The following is an 18,279-nucleotide window of genomic DNA, read 5'->3' on the forward strand; positions in this document are numbered from 1 at the left end:
CCGCTAACCATGCCACTCACCTTTTCATCCTAACAGCTTCAACATCATTTAGCAACTTGCAAACGAGGAATAACAGAGACCCGTATCTCCTCATTGCACGAACTGACAGCTACAGATACGTGCTTTATATGGTGCATGCCGTCTGCCACAAGTACCAGATGACACGTGCCACTGGGCATCATTGTACAGTGAAACCTCGTTAAACCGTAGTTGGCCGGATCTCGGAAAAAGTATGTACTAAACGGTAGTACTGCTTAACGGAAATAGCATGAGATGGCCTCTTACCTGTCAAAAATGCAACACGGAGAGAGTGTGATGAAAGTGAAAAAAACATGCAGTATTTATTCACTTCGCGCGACAAAAGTGTTATTTTTGTTTGATACCGCAACGACCTAACAGCGACAACCACGGCCTCAACCTTACTGAAGCTGTGAGCCAGCTTTTCAGCCAGCCACCTCTTCTCGGCAAACACACGCATGGCATATTCCTCATTGGCGTTGCAGATGTCGTGGGGCGCCTATTTCATTGCAGGGTACTGTTTTCGTCTCGATGATTGCATTCATGAGGCTGACGTAACACGCAGCTTCTGCCACTGTCGGGCCTGAATCGCCCGTGCTGTCGCTTTCTGTGTCATCCTCATCACTGTCGCTAGGCGACACTTCGGCAACAGAGGCAATCATGGCGAAAAGTCGAACCTCGTAGCCGACATCTCTTCACGGTCGCAGCAGTGCTGCCGAGCAACTTCGCATTCTAAATGCCACACACCGTAGTCAACAGCAGATCCCTGTCACGTGTCAGCGCCAACGTCTTCATGTCGCGTTCGATAGCACGAACAATGTCCAATTTTTCATCTATGCTGAGCGCCTGGCGTCTTTTTTTATCCAAGCTTCGGCATGACGCGAGTCCTTGTTTGCACGATGCCACAACACTCTCTGGCACGGCGCCGAAATGATGTTCACGTTGATGTGGCTTCACGCGCAAACGCACAGGGTGCTTGGAGGCCATTGTTCTGATACGTGGTTCCGATCTCTGAGGCTCTGTTCTGCCGGGCGACTCGATGGAGACGACGCACCACCGTGTTTGTGTGATGAAAAGGGGAAACACTAAGTGTTAACCGATACGTACGCAATAAGCTGGTACGGTTTATGTGGATACAAAACACATTCATGTTCATGTAATACAACACACATGTTCAGTGGCCACTTAGTCGGGGATTTGACTTTACTACTTTTAAAATGAAACTACTGTTTAAGCAGGTGCGACTTAAGGAGATTTTACTGTACTGAGCGCAGCGCCATGCTTTTGCATCATGATGTGTAGGAGTGGCAAACTATGCTCCGGACGAGTCAATTGACACACCTAGTCCTCTAGCTACCATAGCTATGGGTTGCATCAGCCAACCAGAAGAGAGAACCAGTAGAAGGGCACCTCCATTGTATGCCTCTGATTGCTTTCACTGTGATGCTAACTGAATGGAGCAGCTTCATGGAAGGATTACCGTGTATACTCGTGTAAGGGCCGCACCCCCACTTTGAAAGGCAAATTTTTGGGGAAGAAATTAAATATGTCCCGCCAGAAAGTGAAGTTCGTTCCGTTGCCAGTAGATGACTCTAGAGGAGGGAGCCCTGTTTTGTCCGCGCTGGTCAGGGATGATGGGCCGGCATCTGAGGTCATTTACTGCAACGTTGTCATTTGTGCCTCTTTTGCCCTCTGCTATAGTTGTGGAACAGTACGAACCTATAGCGGGCCGTCATCGGCCTGATTCGCGTAAGGGCCGCACCCAGCGCAGATTATAGAAAAGAAGTGCGGCCCTTACACGAGTACATACGGTATTAGTTCGCCATGGGTGAGTCCTGAAATGAGCAGCCAGGTTTCATGACCGATTCATTGACGCAATCCCTTAGCATTTGCTGTACTGCATGATGTTTATGGCACAGAGTGTAAGCACTTTCAAATTGGTCACGTTTCTTTTTGTTTGATTGCTCAGAAAATAGTACCCGCCGTGGTTGCTCAGTGGCTATGGTGTTGGGCTGCAGAGCACGAGGTCGCAAGATCGAATCCCGGCCACAGTGGCCGAATTTCGATGGGGGCGAAATGCGAAAACACCTGTGTACTTAGATTTACGTACACGTTAAAGAACCCCAGCTGGTCGAAATTTCCAAAGTCCCCCACTATGGCATGCCTCATCAGAAAGTGGTTTCGGCCCGTAAAACACCATAATAATGCTCAGAAAATAGTGTGTGTGTGTGTGTCTGATGGATTTTCAAAGTTTGTGAACTCTGCAAAGGCTTGTATGGAACAGCTAACTTGGCAGGATAACTTATTAACTGACATGATATTTCAAGCTTTTTTTTTGCAGTAAATGAGCAGGCAAAGCTTCTAAACCCTAGAATAGACTAGCAAACGTCAGAGCAAACTAAACAATTTACTACAGTACACTTCGTTAATTCGACTCTGGTTGATTCGATTCTTGGTTAGTTGGATCCCAAGCAACAGTCCTGGCTGGTCCCCATGCATTCCTATGGGGCCAAACCTCTATTTATTTTTATTTTTTTCGATGTCAAAATTGGTTTTCGCTGAATAATTAAAACTTAAATGATCAGCTTCTCTGCAATATAGCTTGTTATGCAGTGAAACATACCAGGAATAGAAAGGAGCCACTGTTACAGGACAGTGGCTCAGTGGTGCACGCACCGTCTCTGGTCACCATACGAGCTGGTAGATGCCTGATAAGTATACTAGAAGCCATTCAGAGCCATTTCTGATTTTGCTGTGGTGATTTAAGCCCTCACTTCACCCACCATGTGTGTCTCACATATGAGACCATTAACAGGGCCTAGTAAGCGTACCTTTATTATGCGCACGTGCCGTGCATGAAGAAGCAGAGGAAAACCATCTGTGTTTTGGAAAAGGTCGTGATAAAGAATAGGAGGTTAAGATGAAAATCAGGAGCACAGACTTTTGGGCGAGTTGGTTTTGCATAGCAGAAAGCGGTCAAGTGCACGCAAACAAGGACAGAGGGAGATGTAGACAGCATGAGCGCTTAGGTCCAACTGATAGTTTATTCACAAAATTGCATAATATGAACACTTTCCTTCATGACATCACAAAACCGAAATGCCGACATCAGGTGGCCATGCTCAGAAACTTAGTTTCTTTAGACGACAGACATACAGGAAGTGCACTGACAATGACGCACCCACCTTTCTAATGCAGTCTGGTTCTAGTAGCTTCCTTACATCCTGGTTCTTATTTTTGGCTACTGTCCTATGCATATTGAACAACGGTTTACAAGGCTTCTTGTTCTTTATTCCACATTCATGACAATGCACAGAAAGGTTCCCATCACGTTAATTCCCCACCTTCCTCCTGTGTTCCAGGAGTCTCGTTCAAGCACCTACCATCTAACCAATATAGCTGGAACCATACGATAAGGGAACTTCATATACCATGCCAGAAACATGTTACAAAAGGATCACAATGTTTGATAGTGCAAAGCTCTTTCTTTGTTCTTTTTCTGGAAAGGATTAGTCATTTGGCAAATTTTTCCTAGCTTCTCGGAGGCAGAAAGTACCACTCTGACGTTGCTACGATTCCTTTTTTAGGTGGCGTGAGGTATTGTGCATGTACGGAATTAATGCAGATTAGAACCTATTCCCTTCTTGAAAGCACCTTTCTTTTCTCGTTTTTCTTTTTTTAAACTTCCCTTCAGCTATAAATACCAGAACATTGTGAGGACAACCTGCTGACATAAGTCATCTCACATGCCTTTGGAAACTTCCTGCAATGGAATGAAAGCAGGATTTCTTCAGGGTGTTACCTAAGCACTGTCTGCTATTGCTGTTTTATAAAGTTTCAAGTGGGGATGAATCATAAGGTAACAAGTGGTTACATGCCCTTGAATGGTACTCCCAGCACAGATGATTCTTAGGGAGTTATGCCTTCAAATCAAGAAACAGTAAAACACCATATTCTGGAATTTTATTCATTAATTTTAAGGGATTGCAAGATTCGTCAAAAATGGCTAGGAGCTAATTTACAGTGGCTGGAAAGCCATTTTTGTTTCCTTGCATTAAAATGAAAAGGTCGTCCACATATCTGAACACATTCACATTACTAAAATCTTTGACAAATCAGTTCTGCAGAATCCATAAGGTGGAGGAAAGTACATAAAAGGGAGAAATTGGGGGCATCCACCCGAATTGCAGCATGAAAACCCTTATGAGTTTCCTTTTAGCTTCATGCTGCAATTCAGGTGGATGCCGATTTCTCCCTTTTATAAAATCTTTAAGGCGATGAAAAATTAGCCTGTCACAATGCGCTAAAATAAATATCACTAAGGACAGGAGTTATTCATGAGCCTATACAAACGTCCTCCTTTTGAATGAAGATCTGGTCATTCCATTTAATTAAGGTAGGTAGACTTCAGATAAAAGCTTAGCAATTCAAGGAAACCTTCTATGGACATACCTGCTGCATTCTGAAATGCTACAGAGCCAAAGCTATCTATGCAATCTTCCACGTAAAGGAGGAGTTAGTCTTGTGGCAAGAAGTAGTATAAACCTATTATGTCCAACGAGCAGGCCATAAAATGTTTGTTAAAATTCTTTTTAAAAAAAAACTGTCACCTTTTCAGAATTTTGGATTTGGAAGGAGTCATCAATTTTTAGAGATTTAACTTCTTTTGTAAGAAGATTGCAACCGATTTTGGCCACCTGCCGTTCTCAGAGATGATCACCCTTAGGGGGCATTCAGCGTTCTCACTGTGAACATGGCCTTCAAGAAAGAAACATTACTATTCCCAATACGCCTCTTACACCTTGTCCCAATGCGCTTTGTCTACACCTCCATCTGTCATTGTTCGTGTGCGCTTGACTGTATTCTGCTAAGATGAAATGACTCACAAACTCGAGGATACCTTCAAAGCCAACAAAAGCGCAGGGTCTGTCTAAAACTCTGAAGGCCTGCCAGCCAACTTAATTAGGCATCTCGCTGCTCATAGTGTGAGCGGACAGTGCGTGTGTGTGAGTAAATTAAAGGGACACTTACGGCAAATATTAAGTCAAGCTGAAGTGGTACATTAGTGCTCAAGAACATTTAAAGCGTCTATATTAACGCAGACAGAGCTTTAGTACTCGAGAAATTGAGTTAAATGCATAACACAATTAGAGACTTCCCTAAGACATTCAAGTATTAACCCGATGATGAAGGCACTCCTCATTATAATTCTGTCACTAGCACTCTACCACTTTTAATAAAAAGGTGATTGTATTGAATTATAAGACAAAAGAAAATGCTAATTGTCCAGTTATATTTGGTTTTTAGAAAAAAGAACTCGTCAACGTTACCCATCACAACGACACGGGCGGTTGAACGTTTTCATTTTCTACACTCCGTGCTGCCCGCACTTTCACATTTCAGTAGCTTTGTTATTGTGTAGTGCGGCCATGGATTAGCTGGCTCGCAATAGTCGCCTAAAGTGAAAGTAGCAGAGAATGCCACATCCATGTGATGTTGCGGGATACCCGAATGGTCTGTGCCACTTGACCTAGAGCAGTTGCAGTGGCGAATCCAACGCTCTGTCTTAGCCCGATTTCTCCGTGGCAGGGCACTTGAAACCACAGGACCGTCTGTCGGGCACCGTTTTACTCACTGACAGTGATGGCATATACAACGTCAACACTTCCCACTCCATGTGATGTTGCGGGATACCCGAATGGTCTGTGCCACTTGACCTAGAGCAGTTGCAGTGGCGAATCCAACGCTCTGTCTTAGCCCGATTTCTCCGTGGCAGGGCACTTGAAACCACAGGACCGTCTGTCGGGCACCGTTTTACTCACTGACAGTGATGGCATATACAACGTCAACACTTCCCACTCGGGGACAGGAGATTTGAATTGCGCTAAAGGTATGTGGGCCCTTCAGATGCAATTTTCTCATAAACCAAGACATCTTGTCATGAAACAAGCACTGCGAGATTACTGAACTGGTATTTCAACAGTGCACATCGACTTAGTATCTGCCTTTAGTGTCCCTTTAAGGAACACGTGCTATGTCCCGTAACAGTAGCACCCAATTTTACTTAGCATGCTTCACTGCATAACATGGCTCTATTGCGGCAAAGCTAATTTTAAAAGCAAATACTGCCAAGTCAAACGGCATGTTTCGGCATTTTTTGCTGCCATTTGTTTAATTCAACCTGCTGGGTAATTCGACCAGTTTTGTCAGTCCCGTCAGGTTTGAATTAACTGAAGTCGACTGTATAGTATTATTTCTGCAAATTATTTTCGGTTTCTGTGCCCAGAACATGGATGTGGCATGATGTCATAATGCACCACTCCATTCCTGCAATCGCTGTGGCTGCTGCATGCGAATAGAGCCAGAAGAAACGCAAGCAGGTCTATAGTTTCTGTTCTTTTATGAGCATAGTTATGATGCCTGGTCTTATTGCTACACAATGCCAGCAAATTTATCTCTGTCAGGACATCACAATAATGTTGATGGAGCCAGGTTCCAGCCTTTCGAGGCCAAATAAAGATATACTATGTCTTAATTTCGTACTTGCTAAATAGTAACTACTTTACGTGCAAAAAGTGCATGGTTGAGCTTTTATAGATTTTAAAATACATTTCATTAAGTAAACTAGCTGTTCCCTGTCAACATGAGTGCCACACAAGTCCACAAGTGTTCTCTTTCCCTGTCCTCGTCTTTTTTAGCGGTTAGTATGATATGCACAAGTGTTGCTACGTGAGCTCACAAGTCAACATAAATATTAGCTACAAACTCTTTGCTGGTGTCCTTTCGTGGTGGTAGGTGCTTTTCGCTGATTGAAAACAGCAGCCTGGAGAATCCGACAAGGCTGGATCGTGATACAGACAAGATGAACACGGAAGAGAACATTCTGGAAGTGGGCCTTTCCTCCACCTTCAGCAGCATTCTGACTCAGTGCTCGCCCAACATATTCCAGGTGAGGGTGGTGAACCTCTTGCAGGCTTTGTTGCACCTCAGCTGCTACTACAGTAGAACCCACTCATAACAATATTCAAGTGCCACGAAAATTTCATTGTTATAACCAGTAATTGCTATAACCGAGTTGCATGAAAAAATCAAAATAGGTGGATGGCAGAGCTGATTTGAGAAAACTGTAATGGCTGAGAGGCCAGTGCCCCTCCCCATCACCTTTCTTCATCCGGCTACTGATTATGTTCACTCGTTTAACTGCTTCCTGGGTGCTCCAGTCAAGGACGAGTAAAGACCAGGACGAATTTTTCTTCAACTGCGAGGCTTTTCTTTCGAGGAACCCGTATGGGTTCCCTTTGTAGCAGTTGCTACGAACGGGTGGATGTCTGATTTTCCCTTTATTAATTACTTCTCTCCACCTTGCGAAATTCCGCAGAACTATTATGTCAAACTCTTGCCTTTGCTTCGAGCTGACAAATTCGACTTCGCCCTACCATCTGCTAGCCACCTGGTTAGCTCAGATGGTAGAGCGGCTGCCCCGAAAGGGCGGTGGTCCCGGGTTCGAGTCCCAGACCAGGACGAATTTTTCTTCAACTGCGAGGCTTTTCTTTCGGGGAACCCGTATGGGTTCCCTTTGTAGCAGTTGCTACGAATGGATGGATGTCTGATTTTCCCTTTATTAATTATAGAAAGTAGTATGCGGGGTCAGAATACTCTGCCATGACTTTAAACACACCTTATACTGGAAGGCACTTTCTGTGTGCTTAAATTAAGTTGAAATATCAACTGAAAATGTTAAGACATCAGCTTGAGGATTATGCCTAATAGCTGGCTGGAAATAATCACGATGTGGACTCCCACTAATTTTACCTCTTCGGGAGTGGCATTAGTTTAATTATTTGGACCTCAATTTTATAGAAGTTCTTTGACAGCATGAGCACCTTTTTTAAGTTTTTCAAGCTCAGTTAAATTACATAAATTTTGAGATAATTGGTAGCCTGAGACAGAAGTAATCGTGTTTGCCTGTTCTTTTGCATTAGGTGCAGGAAAAGGATTATATTGCAACTGGGAATTTTCAATATTTCTTTTTCATTTTTCTTGTTTGCCAACTGCAGAATAATGGTGTTTTTAGTTGCTTTTACAAGTCGCCTAGTAGTCTGTATAGGAAGCCTGTCCCAGCTGTATGGATTTGAGCATCTATGTTCCGATTTCAAAACTAGAAAGAGAATAATATAGAGTTGATGTTATCAACTTTGGCTTAACAAGAACAGCCTCAGCATGGACTTACTGTTACGACAAGGGTATTTGTTCTGACGAGGACAGGTCCACTTGTCAAAAAGTTGGCTCAGCTCAGCCACTGTTCATATTCTGAGAAACTTCTTTATTCTTGAAGATTCCGCGCTACGACAAGAAAGAAGTCACAGCTCTGATGACGATATGTACAGATACGTTGATGATATGTACAGATGAGCAAGATGAGATGTGAATACTTTGCTCACAATATGGTCACATTTGCCATTTATGCTGCACTAATTGTTAAGCAAGTGATCCTGTGGCTTGTGTTTCATTACAGGCAGCTCTGAAAAAACTGCATTCCTTTGTGTCCAACCGAATCCTGGAGACTCGTGTGTCTGGCCGCTATGTTGCCAACTTGTGCCGTTGTATGGCCCGGGTGAGCCTTTCTTACAATGACTGTGGCTATGGATTCTTTCAACCCTCAATGTGTCTGTAGGTCCATCCATAGTTGATTCCACAGAACTAGCTACTTTAACGTTTGAAATTGCTTTAAGTATTTATGTAGAAGTTGTCCTAATGTTTCTTCAAAATTCGTAACAGCTTTTAATCACTAGCAGATATTAATAAAGAATCAAGCATGAATGCACATCTTTCAGAGTGATATTGCCATTACAGGAAAGCTAGGTTCTATTAAAGTGACCCTGAACCACTTCCTTTTGAAGTCGAGAAATACATTGGAAGTTAAAATAGACTATTACAGAAATACTTTGCCGCAAAAAGTACTTCAGTGTGTTCAGAAGAAGCAGAGTTTTTGGCAACCAAAGACTGCCTACAATCTCTTTCACTGTGATCCCATTCCTTCTTCAATGCCTTGCCTTTGCAAAGGCTATAGTGGAGCAGGGCATGCCCCCAATGCACTCCACCTACTGAATGTCACCATGGTGTGCAGTTCAAATTTTATTTTGCATGTTCACATATACGCCACTACTTTAAATTTTGGTGCCTACAACGTGCCAAACATAGCCAAATGCAGTTGTCCTCGGCGAGCCACGGTGTGCTCAGCCAGTGAACTTGCCATGGTACCTCGTGGCAGCCACGGTATCTATGCGACGTAGGAAACCACAGCTACATGCAGCTGAAGTGCATATACGCAGTGTTTGCTTTGTGCATGACAGGGCTGGAGTGTGTGCTCGTGCTCACGTACTCCAGTCTAGTCACACTACGTGGTGTGTACCGGCTTTGTACTGCACCAGTTTGACTGACTGATAGTAGCCACATCCAAATTGCACATTTCAAAGTGCCATCAATAGCTCAATATGAAGCGAAGTCTGCTAAGGCATCTAACCAGGAGCGGCCAGGAGCGAGCGCACGCTGGCAAGCGTGCATTTGGTCTGACCTTAGGTTTCGTATGGTTTGAGGCTAGTTGAGTGTTCAAAACTAGTCTAAATTAGCGAGACCCGACAGCTACAACACCGATAATCAGAGTGACCAAAGTTCAATTCCTACACAAGTGGTTGCAGCAGAGTGTCATCAGACGATACTCAACTTCTTCCAAAAGTATGTAGTTCTTATAGAAATTTGAAAAAATATTTTCGCTTAATTTTTGCTAAACGTGGTCAATAAGTTTACACGATAAGAAGCACATTGATGCTAACAGCCTTCTTGATTGATGTCAGCTATTGGCTACTAGCAGCCGCATATGAGAATCTGCCTTATTACAAAATAAAGCGTCCAGAAAAGAGTGCAGAGCAGGCTTCTGTTGAAAAGAGAGTGTGGAAAAAAGTGACTGCACTCCAGTGCAAGCTTTATGCACTGTTTTTTTTTTTTCACCAAGCCCAAGGGGTAGTTCAGGACTCCTTTCACAATCTTGTAAACAGCATTGTTGTAAAAGTGATTCTAAAGGGACAGCAGTGGCAACTCTGAGGTAATAGAAGACAAAAGTGATTTTAACAAACGTGAACTAAGTGACCATCTTGTAATCGCTTCATTTATAGAGCAAATTAAAAAGGGTGCTATAATGAATTAAAGAGGGCACTGACTGTCCTATATAGATGCATTGTTTGAGGTCAGTTTAAAATGAAGCACTGTTTGCGCATGCATATTTCTGTGCATAATTTAGGTCAATCCCAACCTGGCACTGGCTACATTTGTGCCACACTTCACCAAGCTTGTCCTGGCGCTGACCGGACCTGAAGAGGTGGCCACAGAGGAACTGCTTGACGATGAGCTTCTCTTTGACCTGCTGTTGCTTTCCGAGGTAATGTGAATGGGCATGTTGTCTTTGCATATCATTTGATGCACTTTCTGACTGCTACAAGATTGTTGCACATCTTGACATCGGAGAAGAAAAAGAAGCGTCAGATGAAAGAAAGAAAAAAAGAAACCTGTGCAAATGTCGGATCATGCAAAGTTACACACAGTGTCTTGTTTAGCATCCTAGTCCTGTGTGCACTCCTTTCAAGTCATTTGCAGTCGTATAGGGGCTTACAAAGTTGCACACAGTGCCAAATCACGTGCAATTTTTCACAGTGCTCTGCAGTCCACTGTCATCTGCAGTCATGAGGAGCCATGTGCATCATGTGCAGCTTCTGCAGTCATACAACAGTCCTCTACAGTCATAAGCAGTCTTCAGCAGTCATGTATAAAACCTGCCTGATCCTCTGATGTTATAAATCAGTAACTAAAGATGCAGCACTGCTCCTGTATGACATAATACAAAACCACCAATGTTGCTGTGTCTTTGTTTATGCCTTTGTCGAGGTATTTGGAAGCAGGTTACTGATAAGCAGGTTAACATGAAGTATTTGTCAAAGACTGACCCTGCTAGCACACACCTGTAACCTTTCCATCCTGTCTGATCGTTCGATGCAGATGGTGCGCTGCAATGGTAAGGAGCTGCTTCCGCACCTCCCCTCGCTACGGGATGTGCTGCATCGCACACTGCATCTGTCATCACGACGCGGCTACCTGCTGGCCAGCAGCCTGCTCCGAAACATCCTTCGGGCTTGCAGCTTGGTCTTCCCTCTTGACTACCGCATGACAGCAGTACCATGGGAGCAGTGTCTCGACTTTGCAAACTACTTGCCTATCAGGGTGGGTGTTGCTTGTTGGACACCGCTTGTTGGTGATTCGGTTACTGAACAGTGCAGAATATAGGTTCAGCAGACATCTCCAGCTGGTAATTTGACTGATAAGCAGTGATGGGCTCCTTTGAACCGGTGATGAAAAAAATATATATATAAACTTCACTGATGTGAAAGCAACAAAAGGTGCCTCGCTTGTGATGTCATAATAAAGGATTACCCCTTACGTGTAATACCGTCTGGTCAGGTAAAAGCATTGTTCAAAAATGAAGCAGGTCACTGACCAAAGTTAATATAGAAATAAAATGACATTTCGGCATTCATTCGGATCCCTTGTTCAAAATAGAATTTCGGCTATGCACAAGGTTCTTAGATAGTGTTCAGCACATGACTCAAGATTTGGTAGTGCACGTGGTTTAGAGTACCAGATGATCTTTTAATCGTGTTATTTGTTGTTTGAATTATTAGTGATTTCAGATTGAACCTCATTGTCAGGTTCTTCTCTGTGGCCACGATACACGCGTTGTCCCTGTTCATCTCGTGACCCATCTTCTTGGCATGCTCTGCGAGGGCTTTTGTCACTGTGTGGACTTTGGCAACATCATTCTTGTACTCCTTGAGATGCTTGCAGAAATTTCCGCTTTCGTCAATATACATTGATTTGCAATCGGCGCATAGAATCTTGTACACCACGCCAGGAAAACGTGCCCGAGGGTGAGGATCCTTCACGCTCATCAAGTCATCTTTAAGCTTGCTTGCTGGCACAAGCATGATTAGTACACCGTGTTTAAAAAAACAAGCTAGGACTTTGCTAACACCTTTAATATACGAGACAGCAGCGCGCTTCTGTCTTGATGCCAAAGCGTCCATGGCTTGTTTGTCAGTCTGCTGATTATTCATAAGGAACTTGGTTGTCCTCCAAATAAAATGCTTGGGGTGCCGATTCCTCGTTAGATCCTCTTCAGTGATCTAAAGCTCCTCTTGCAGGCTGCTTGCATCAGAACAAGGGCAGAGGGCCCCGTCCCACTAAGAAACGAACCACTAAGCGTTTGTTGGCTGTTGGATGAACTGACTCGAAACCTAGGTATCTACCTGAGTGAGTTGGCTTCGGGTAGAGGCTGAATGTGAGGCTGGTGGAATCATGCTTTGCCAGTTGGTCCAGGAAAGGGAGGCAAACTTGATGGAAGGCTCAACACCATTTAGGTAGTTGAGGAAATGCTGCGCATTCTTCTTGTCTATCCTGCAGAAGCAATCATCAACATATCTCAAGAATACGAGAATACTTCGGTCTAGGCTGAAATGACTCCAAGGCCTTGGCTTCAAGTGCTTCCATCATCATGTTTGCAGTCATGACTGAAATGGATGCTCCCATTGCAGTACCAAAAACTTGCCTTGTAGAATGTACCATTGTACGAGAAGTGCATGTTGGACAGGCGAAACCGTAATGAGGTGCACATCTTAGTTACTCCCAACCGTCTGCAGTCCTGCAGTGTCGAGTCATTGTGAAGCAAGTGTCTGGAAGTTTCTACAGCAAGATCAACTGGAACGCTTGTGAAAGGGATCTGTGCAGATCCCGAAATGTCATTTTTTTAATTTGCTCTTGGTCAGTGACCTGCTTCATTTTTAACACTGTTTTATTATTTTGACCATAAGTGCCCTTATTTTGCTTTTTTTAATTACTTATTTTCAAACTTCACTTCATCAAAAACCCTTCTAAAGCTTTTTCAATCAATTTGCTTCATGTTTTAAGCATGAGAACGCTGCACCACTGTTGGGCCAAGTCAGTGTCACCTTCGCTTTCCAAATTATCACTTTTGATAGAAGAAGCAATGAAGAGACTATCATCGCCCCCTTCGCTCGAAGAACAAACCTAGTGCATCACTTTCACTTTGCTGTCAGAGTCGAGCAGTGGCTTTCTTGCACGACTCACATGCAAGCTGTCAGTGGCAGATGCCATCGTTTCAAACATGCCAAAAGGCACCAAAAGCACACAATTCCAAGAAAGACGGTCTTTGAGAGCTTACAAACTGCTACCACCTATATATGTAATATAAAACAAAAGCCGCAATAAACGCACTCGTCCAGCATTGACAAAACTGCTATCTGTGTTATAGCGCACTAAAACTGAATCAATGCGGCTTTCAAAGAGCTGAAGAAGTGCTGGCATCTATGTAGTAAAATGAAAAAGAGTGAAGTAACCACAGATTTCAAATGCTGGCACTGCAGCTATCTATGCAGCAGAAGAAAAGACAAGTGGATGTGCTATGTTCATCCGAATTGCTTTGAAAACGGTGTATTTGTCATTGGTGAGCTGGGCTGGTCCTGAGCAAAATTAACCAGGATCACGTTGACTCTTCCAAAACGTTGAAGAGATTAAGACTGACTTACTTTAAGGTTTTTGGGATCTGTGTGTAAATTATGTTGTCAGCTCAAAACAAATGGAAGCTGTGAAGTGAAGCTATGTCCATCGTGTGTTGATAGACCTGTTCTTTTGTGTGGGAAGTTATCTTGCCCACAATTCAGATGCTCAGTGCTTTCCAGATATGCAATTATTTCTGAAAAATGCGAGTCAAGGTAGCGCTGGTAATGCCTGTTAATTTTTGCCTCTTATTGCTGTTAATAATAAGGTGAAGTAGTGCAGATGACAGGAAAAGGGATGTACAGGCACAACAGCGCATCTTTTCTGCTTTTATATGTTTGTCTCATCTTCTTTTGCTCGTCCTGCTGAACTAGCCTAGCTTCAAACTCTTGTGCAGAAAAAATGTTGATACTGGCATACAGCACTAGCTTAAGCATTTTGTAGGCCTACTGCAACAACAAAGTATCATAAAAAGCTCACAGAAATATCTGTTTTTGATACTGAAACTGAAAAAAACGCCACCATTACCACTCGCTGGAATTAATGCATGACTTAGAATGTGTGGCTTTTGGGCAGGACCTCCAAAATAAGGTGGCACCTATGGCTGCCCACGGCACACTGAAAAATCCCAGAGGCAACCTGCTGGGGCTAGCGTCTTGGCGACACCCACCAGGTGCACGCATCGTCTGCTTAGGTGCTGTTTGACCCTTCATTGACAAATGTTGCCTACAGGCAACATACCAGGAAACATTCTTTATTTGCCAAGTTTTGATATTCAGTATGAATTTTCTGGCTATATGTCTTCAGCCAACCCTGAATGGCAGGCAGCTAGCATCATTGTTGGTTTAGAGCAGCAGCACATGACAAGGTAGAAGTTTGGCACGCGACTCGCTTTCTTTTGAAAGCATGGTCAGCGGAGACAGACCGATGCAAGATCTCCAGATGCAGTGGTGTCACACACGTGATGTAAAGCAAATGAAATGTACACCCGCGGTTCACATATGAGAGCTGTGTGTGCAAATTGCAAATGAAGCCTAGGTGGCTTGGGAGAGAAACACACTTCCAGTTTTCTGCCTGGGGTTTTTCCCCCCTTTTGTTGAAAAAGTTACTGCAATATATTTTGTTATTTCATTGATAATGCTTATTCTTAATGCATTTACCACATTTAGGTAGAAAAGAAAAATTTTTTTGGGAGGTATATATATGTGCCATCATTAAAGGGTTAAAGGCTGCTAACAAAAAACACTATACAATTACCAGCCCTGCGGTTCTGCCAAAATTGTTGCAAGGGTATAGACTATTCATTTATAACAAGTTTAGTCAAAGTGAAATTTTGTTGCAGTTGGCCTTTAAGCTTGAACCTTGTTAGCATAAATGGCTTACTTACTCTTGCAATTTTTTTTTTATGACGAAAAGCGATCACAGGGACATTGCTAGGTGATAAGAGAACAGAAAGTTAGCCTGATTGCAATTGGATTCTTCTGTAATAATGATAAAGCATGTTGTCTAATGCCTGCAAGCCATCAGAGTAAGATCGAAGAGTACTTAATTGTGGCTGATTGTACATTCTTGTAGGAGTGGGGCCGAGCAGGAGACCTAGATCATCTGGACATCAAGTGGCATGTGCCAACCAGCGAAGAGTTGGCATGCGTGCAAGACCTGCTTGAAACGTTTCTGCAGCCTGAGTTGCAGGCTTTGCTTGCCTGGAGTCGTGGGGAACGCACTCTGTCCAGGTTGGTCTAGAAGCCCCTTCGTAGTCTTTTACAACAGGGCAAGAGGAGGTAATGTCATATAGTACACTTCTCATTTTTGACTGCTCTCGCAGCATGTCTTATGGGGTTGAAATGATCTAGGGAACAAAGTAAATGACGGTGTAGTAGTACAAGCACACAAAAGGAGATTTATTGCTCCTTTCATGCAAACAAATTACAAGGAATAATCCCTAAATGGTGACATGCAGGAATATTGAGTGAATGTTTACCCATTCCAAACACTAGGCCTGTCTAGGCCATTCGCAGAAGTGGTACCACAGACCAAAATGGGCAAAGCAGCTTCACCCAGCAGAGGGGTAGCGAAATTCATCTTAAAGTCGGATCTATTGATCATACTTTTGATATTCAGTGGTCATATTTGTTTACTTAGTGACAACCTGTGTATTTGTGTGCGCTTGGGTCAAATAAAAGCGTGCCTGAGTCACGTGTGACTTGCTTTCAGTTGAGGACTCTTGATTGGTGATACTTTTCCAGGGAAGAGGTGCAGCGTAGTCTCAACCTGGTCCTGGATTGTATTCTGGGAGCAGGCCTGGTGCTGCCCCTTTGGCCTGGGGAGCCAATCAACCTGTGAGTTTTGATTTTCTTCACGTATGTGTGTGTGTGCGTGTGTGTGTGTGTGTGTGTGTGTGTGTGTGTGTGTGTGTGTGTGTGTGTGTGTGTTTGTGTGTGTGTGTGTGTGTGTGTGTGTTTGGTCAAACCATTGCTTGACTTGGCTTACATTAGGTTGGGTCTGAGGTTGGTTAGGTTGTGCAATTGTTGACTCATGAATATGCTTAGGTTAAGCCTCTGACCTAACTTAACTTTAGGCCTCATGATGAGACCTTCAGCTGAGTGAGGCACCAACTTTTTTTCAGTGATGAACAGTTCCAGCCTATATTTCTTTCTTTATGTTTACATACTGTAACGAAGAAGAGTGGCCTGCCTGCGCCACAGCACCATCGCTAACGGCATGAGCTCGTGGTTGCTGTCTTTCGCCGAACGCTTGTGACGGCTACCCGTTCGCGCCCGTTGCTAATAAATCTCTTAGCAAGTGGTGGAGGTGCTGGGTTTCAACCACCCTGGAACTTCGGAGTCGCACTCTACCCCCCATCATGCCCGACGACGCACGCACTCCTCCAGCTCCTCCAACGGCGCCGGCCACTTTGGTTTGTGCCGGTGCCTTGCATCAGCGAGATCCCCCTATCTTCTTCGGCACAGATGACAGACGTTGAAGATTGGATCTTGTCTTATGAGCGAGTAAGTGCCCATAACCAGTGGGACGACGTTACCAAGTTAAGAAACGTCGCATTCTATCGCATCGACGACGCCCTCAACTGTTTGCAGGGAGCTGAGTTCTTTTCTTTGCTGGATTTACGTTCCGGATACTGGCAAGTCCCTTAGGCACCATCTGATCGACCTAAAACAGCATTTGTAACACCTGACGGATTGTACGAATTCATCGTAATGCCCTTCGGCCTGTGTAACGCTCCAGCCACTTTTGAGAGAATGATGGACAATATTTTACGCGGCCTCAAATGGAACACATGTTTATGCTACCTGGATGACGTAGTTGTCTTTTCCGCTGATTCCGCTGACTCTGTTACAGAGAAAGAGTGTTTAGCCATTATTTAGGCCCTTGGAAAATTCCGTCCTTATCTGTATGGTCACCCTTTCGATGTCGTCACTGACCATCATGCCCTTTGTTGGCTGTCTACCTTAAGGACCCATCTGGCCGACTTGCTCGCTGGGCCCTTAAGCTACAGGAGTACGACATCCGCGTTCTCTACCATTCCGGCCACAAACACACAGACGCTGACGCCCTTTCTCGCTCACCGGTCTCCGCTGACTGCGCTTGCCTATCCGCCCTTGAGCCCACACTTCCATCTCATGCACTGCGCAACATGCTGTCGGAGCAGCGCAAGGATCCCAGGATCAGTGCTCTCATCAGCTTCCTTTCTGATCCATCCACCTCTTCACCATCTCGCGCTCTTCGCCGCCAGGCTACCCACTTCTGCATTCGCGACGGCCTTCTTTATCGTCGTAATTACCTCTCTGACGGCCGGAAGTGGCTTCTCGTGATACCCCGCCATCTCCGTGACCTTATCTGCGACGCTTTCCACGCAGACCCTCAGTGCGCACATGCCGGCCTCTTCAAGACCTATATTGGCGCGGCATGTATAACTACGTCAGAAAGTTCATTCGCTCCTGTGCTCAGTGCCAACGCCGAAAATTACCTCCCGGACAAGTCTACCCGTCACAACCCCTTCCCTGCCCTAGTCGGCCCTTTGATCGTGTTGGTATAGACATATACGGACCGCTACCCTCCACTCCAGCAGGCAACCGCTGGATTATTGTTGCAGTGGATCACTTGACCCGCTATGCTGAAACAGCTGCTCTGCCGACTGCCACCGCCCGCAACGTTGCATTGTTTCTGTTGCGACATTTCGTTCTTCTCCACGGGGCCTCTCGTGAACTTCTGAGCGATAGAGGCCGCGCCTTTCTTTTCGATGCTTTGAAGGCACTACTCGACGAATGCCGAATCGTTCACCGCACCAGTACAGCGTACCATCCGCAAACTAACGGCATGACCGAGCGCTTCAACCGTACTCTTGGCGATATGCTCTCCATGTACGTCGCCTCTGATCATTCAAACTGGGACCAAGTTCTCCCTTTCATGACGTATGCGTACAATACTGCGGCTCAAGCAACTACTGGTTTTTCCCCCTTACTTTCTCCTATACGGACGAGAACCTTCTACTACGCTCTATACCATTCTTTCATATACACCTGACGCGTCCGAAAGTACTCCGCTATCTGAAGCTGCTCGTCATGCCGAGGAATGTCGCCAGCTTGCCCGCTCTTTTTCCACCGAGGACCAGTGGCAGCAGCA

The 18,279-nt window shown here is 44.5% G+C and overlaps 1 protein-coding gene across 2 annotated transcripts in view; it reads left to right on the forward strand.

The window, feature by feature from the left end:
• LOC126533013 (proteasome activator complex subunit 4A-like) overlaps positions 1-18,279 on the forward strand; it is a 115,054-nt gene that overhangs the window by 38,222 nt on the left and 58,553 nt on the right. For both annotated transcript variants that reach the window (XM_050180199.3, XM_055071695.2), the window contains exons 13-18: positions 6,814-6,967; positions 8,534-8,632; positions 10,316-10,453; positions 11,068-11,289; positions 15,214-15,371; positions 15,885-15,977. In XM_050180199.3, coding sequence (XP_050036156.1) covers positions 6,814-6,967; positions 8,534-8,632; positions 10,316-10,453; positions 11,068-11,289; positions 15,214-15,371; positions 15,885-15,977 — 864 coding nt within the window. The remainder of the gene's footprint in view (positions 1-6,813; positions 6,968-8,533; positions 8,633-10,315; positions 10,454-11,067; positions 11,290-15,213; positions 15,372-15,884; positions 15,978-18,279) is intronic.

The sequence above is a fragment of the Dermacentor andersoni genome, chromosome 7 (assembly GCF_023375885.2).
Source record: "Dermacentor andersoni chromosome 7, qqDerAnde1_hic_scaffold, whole genome shotgun sequence".
In the NCBI taxonomy this organism is placed as follows: Eukaryota; Metazoa; Arthropoda; class Arachnida; order Ixodida; family Ixodidae; genus Dermacentor; species Dermacentor andersoni.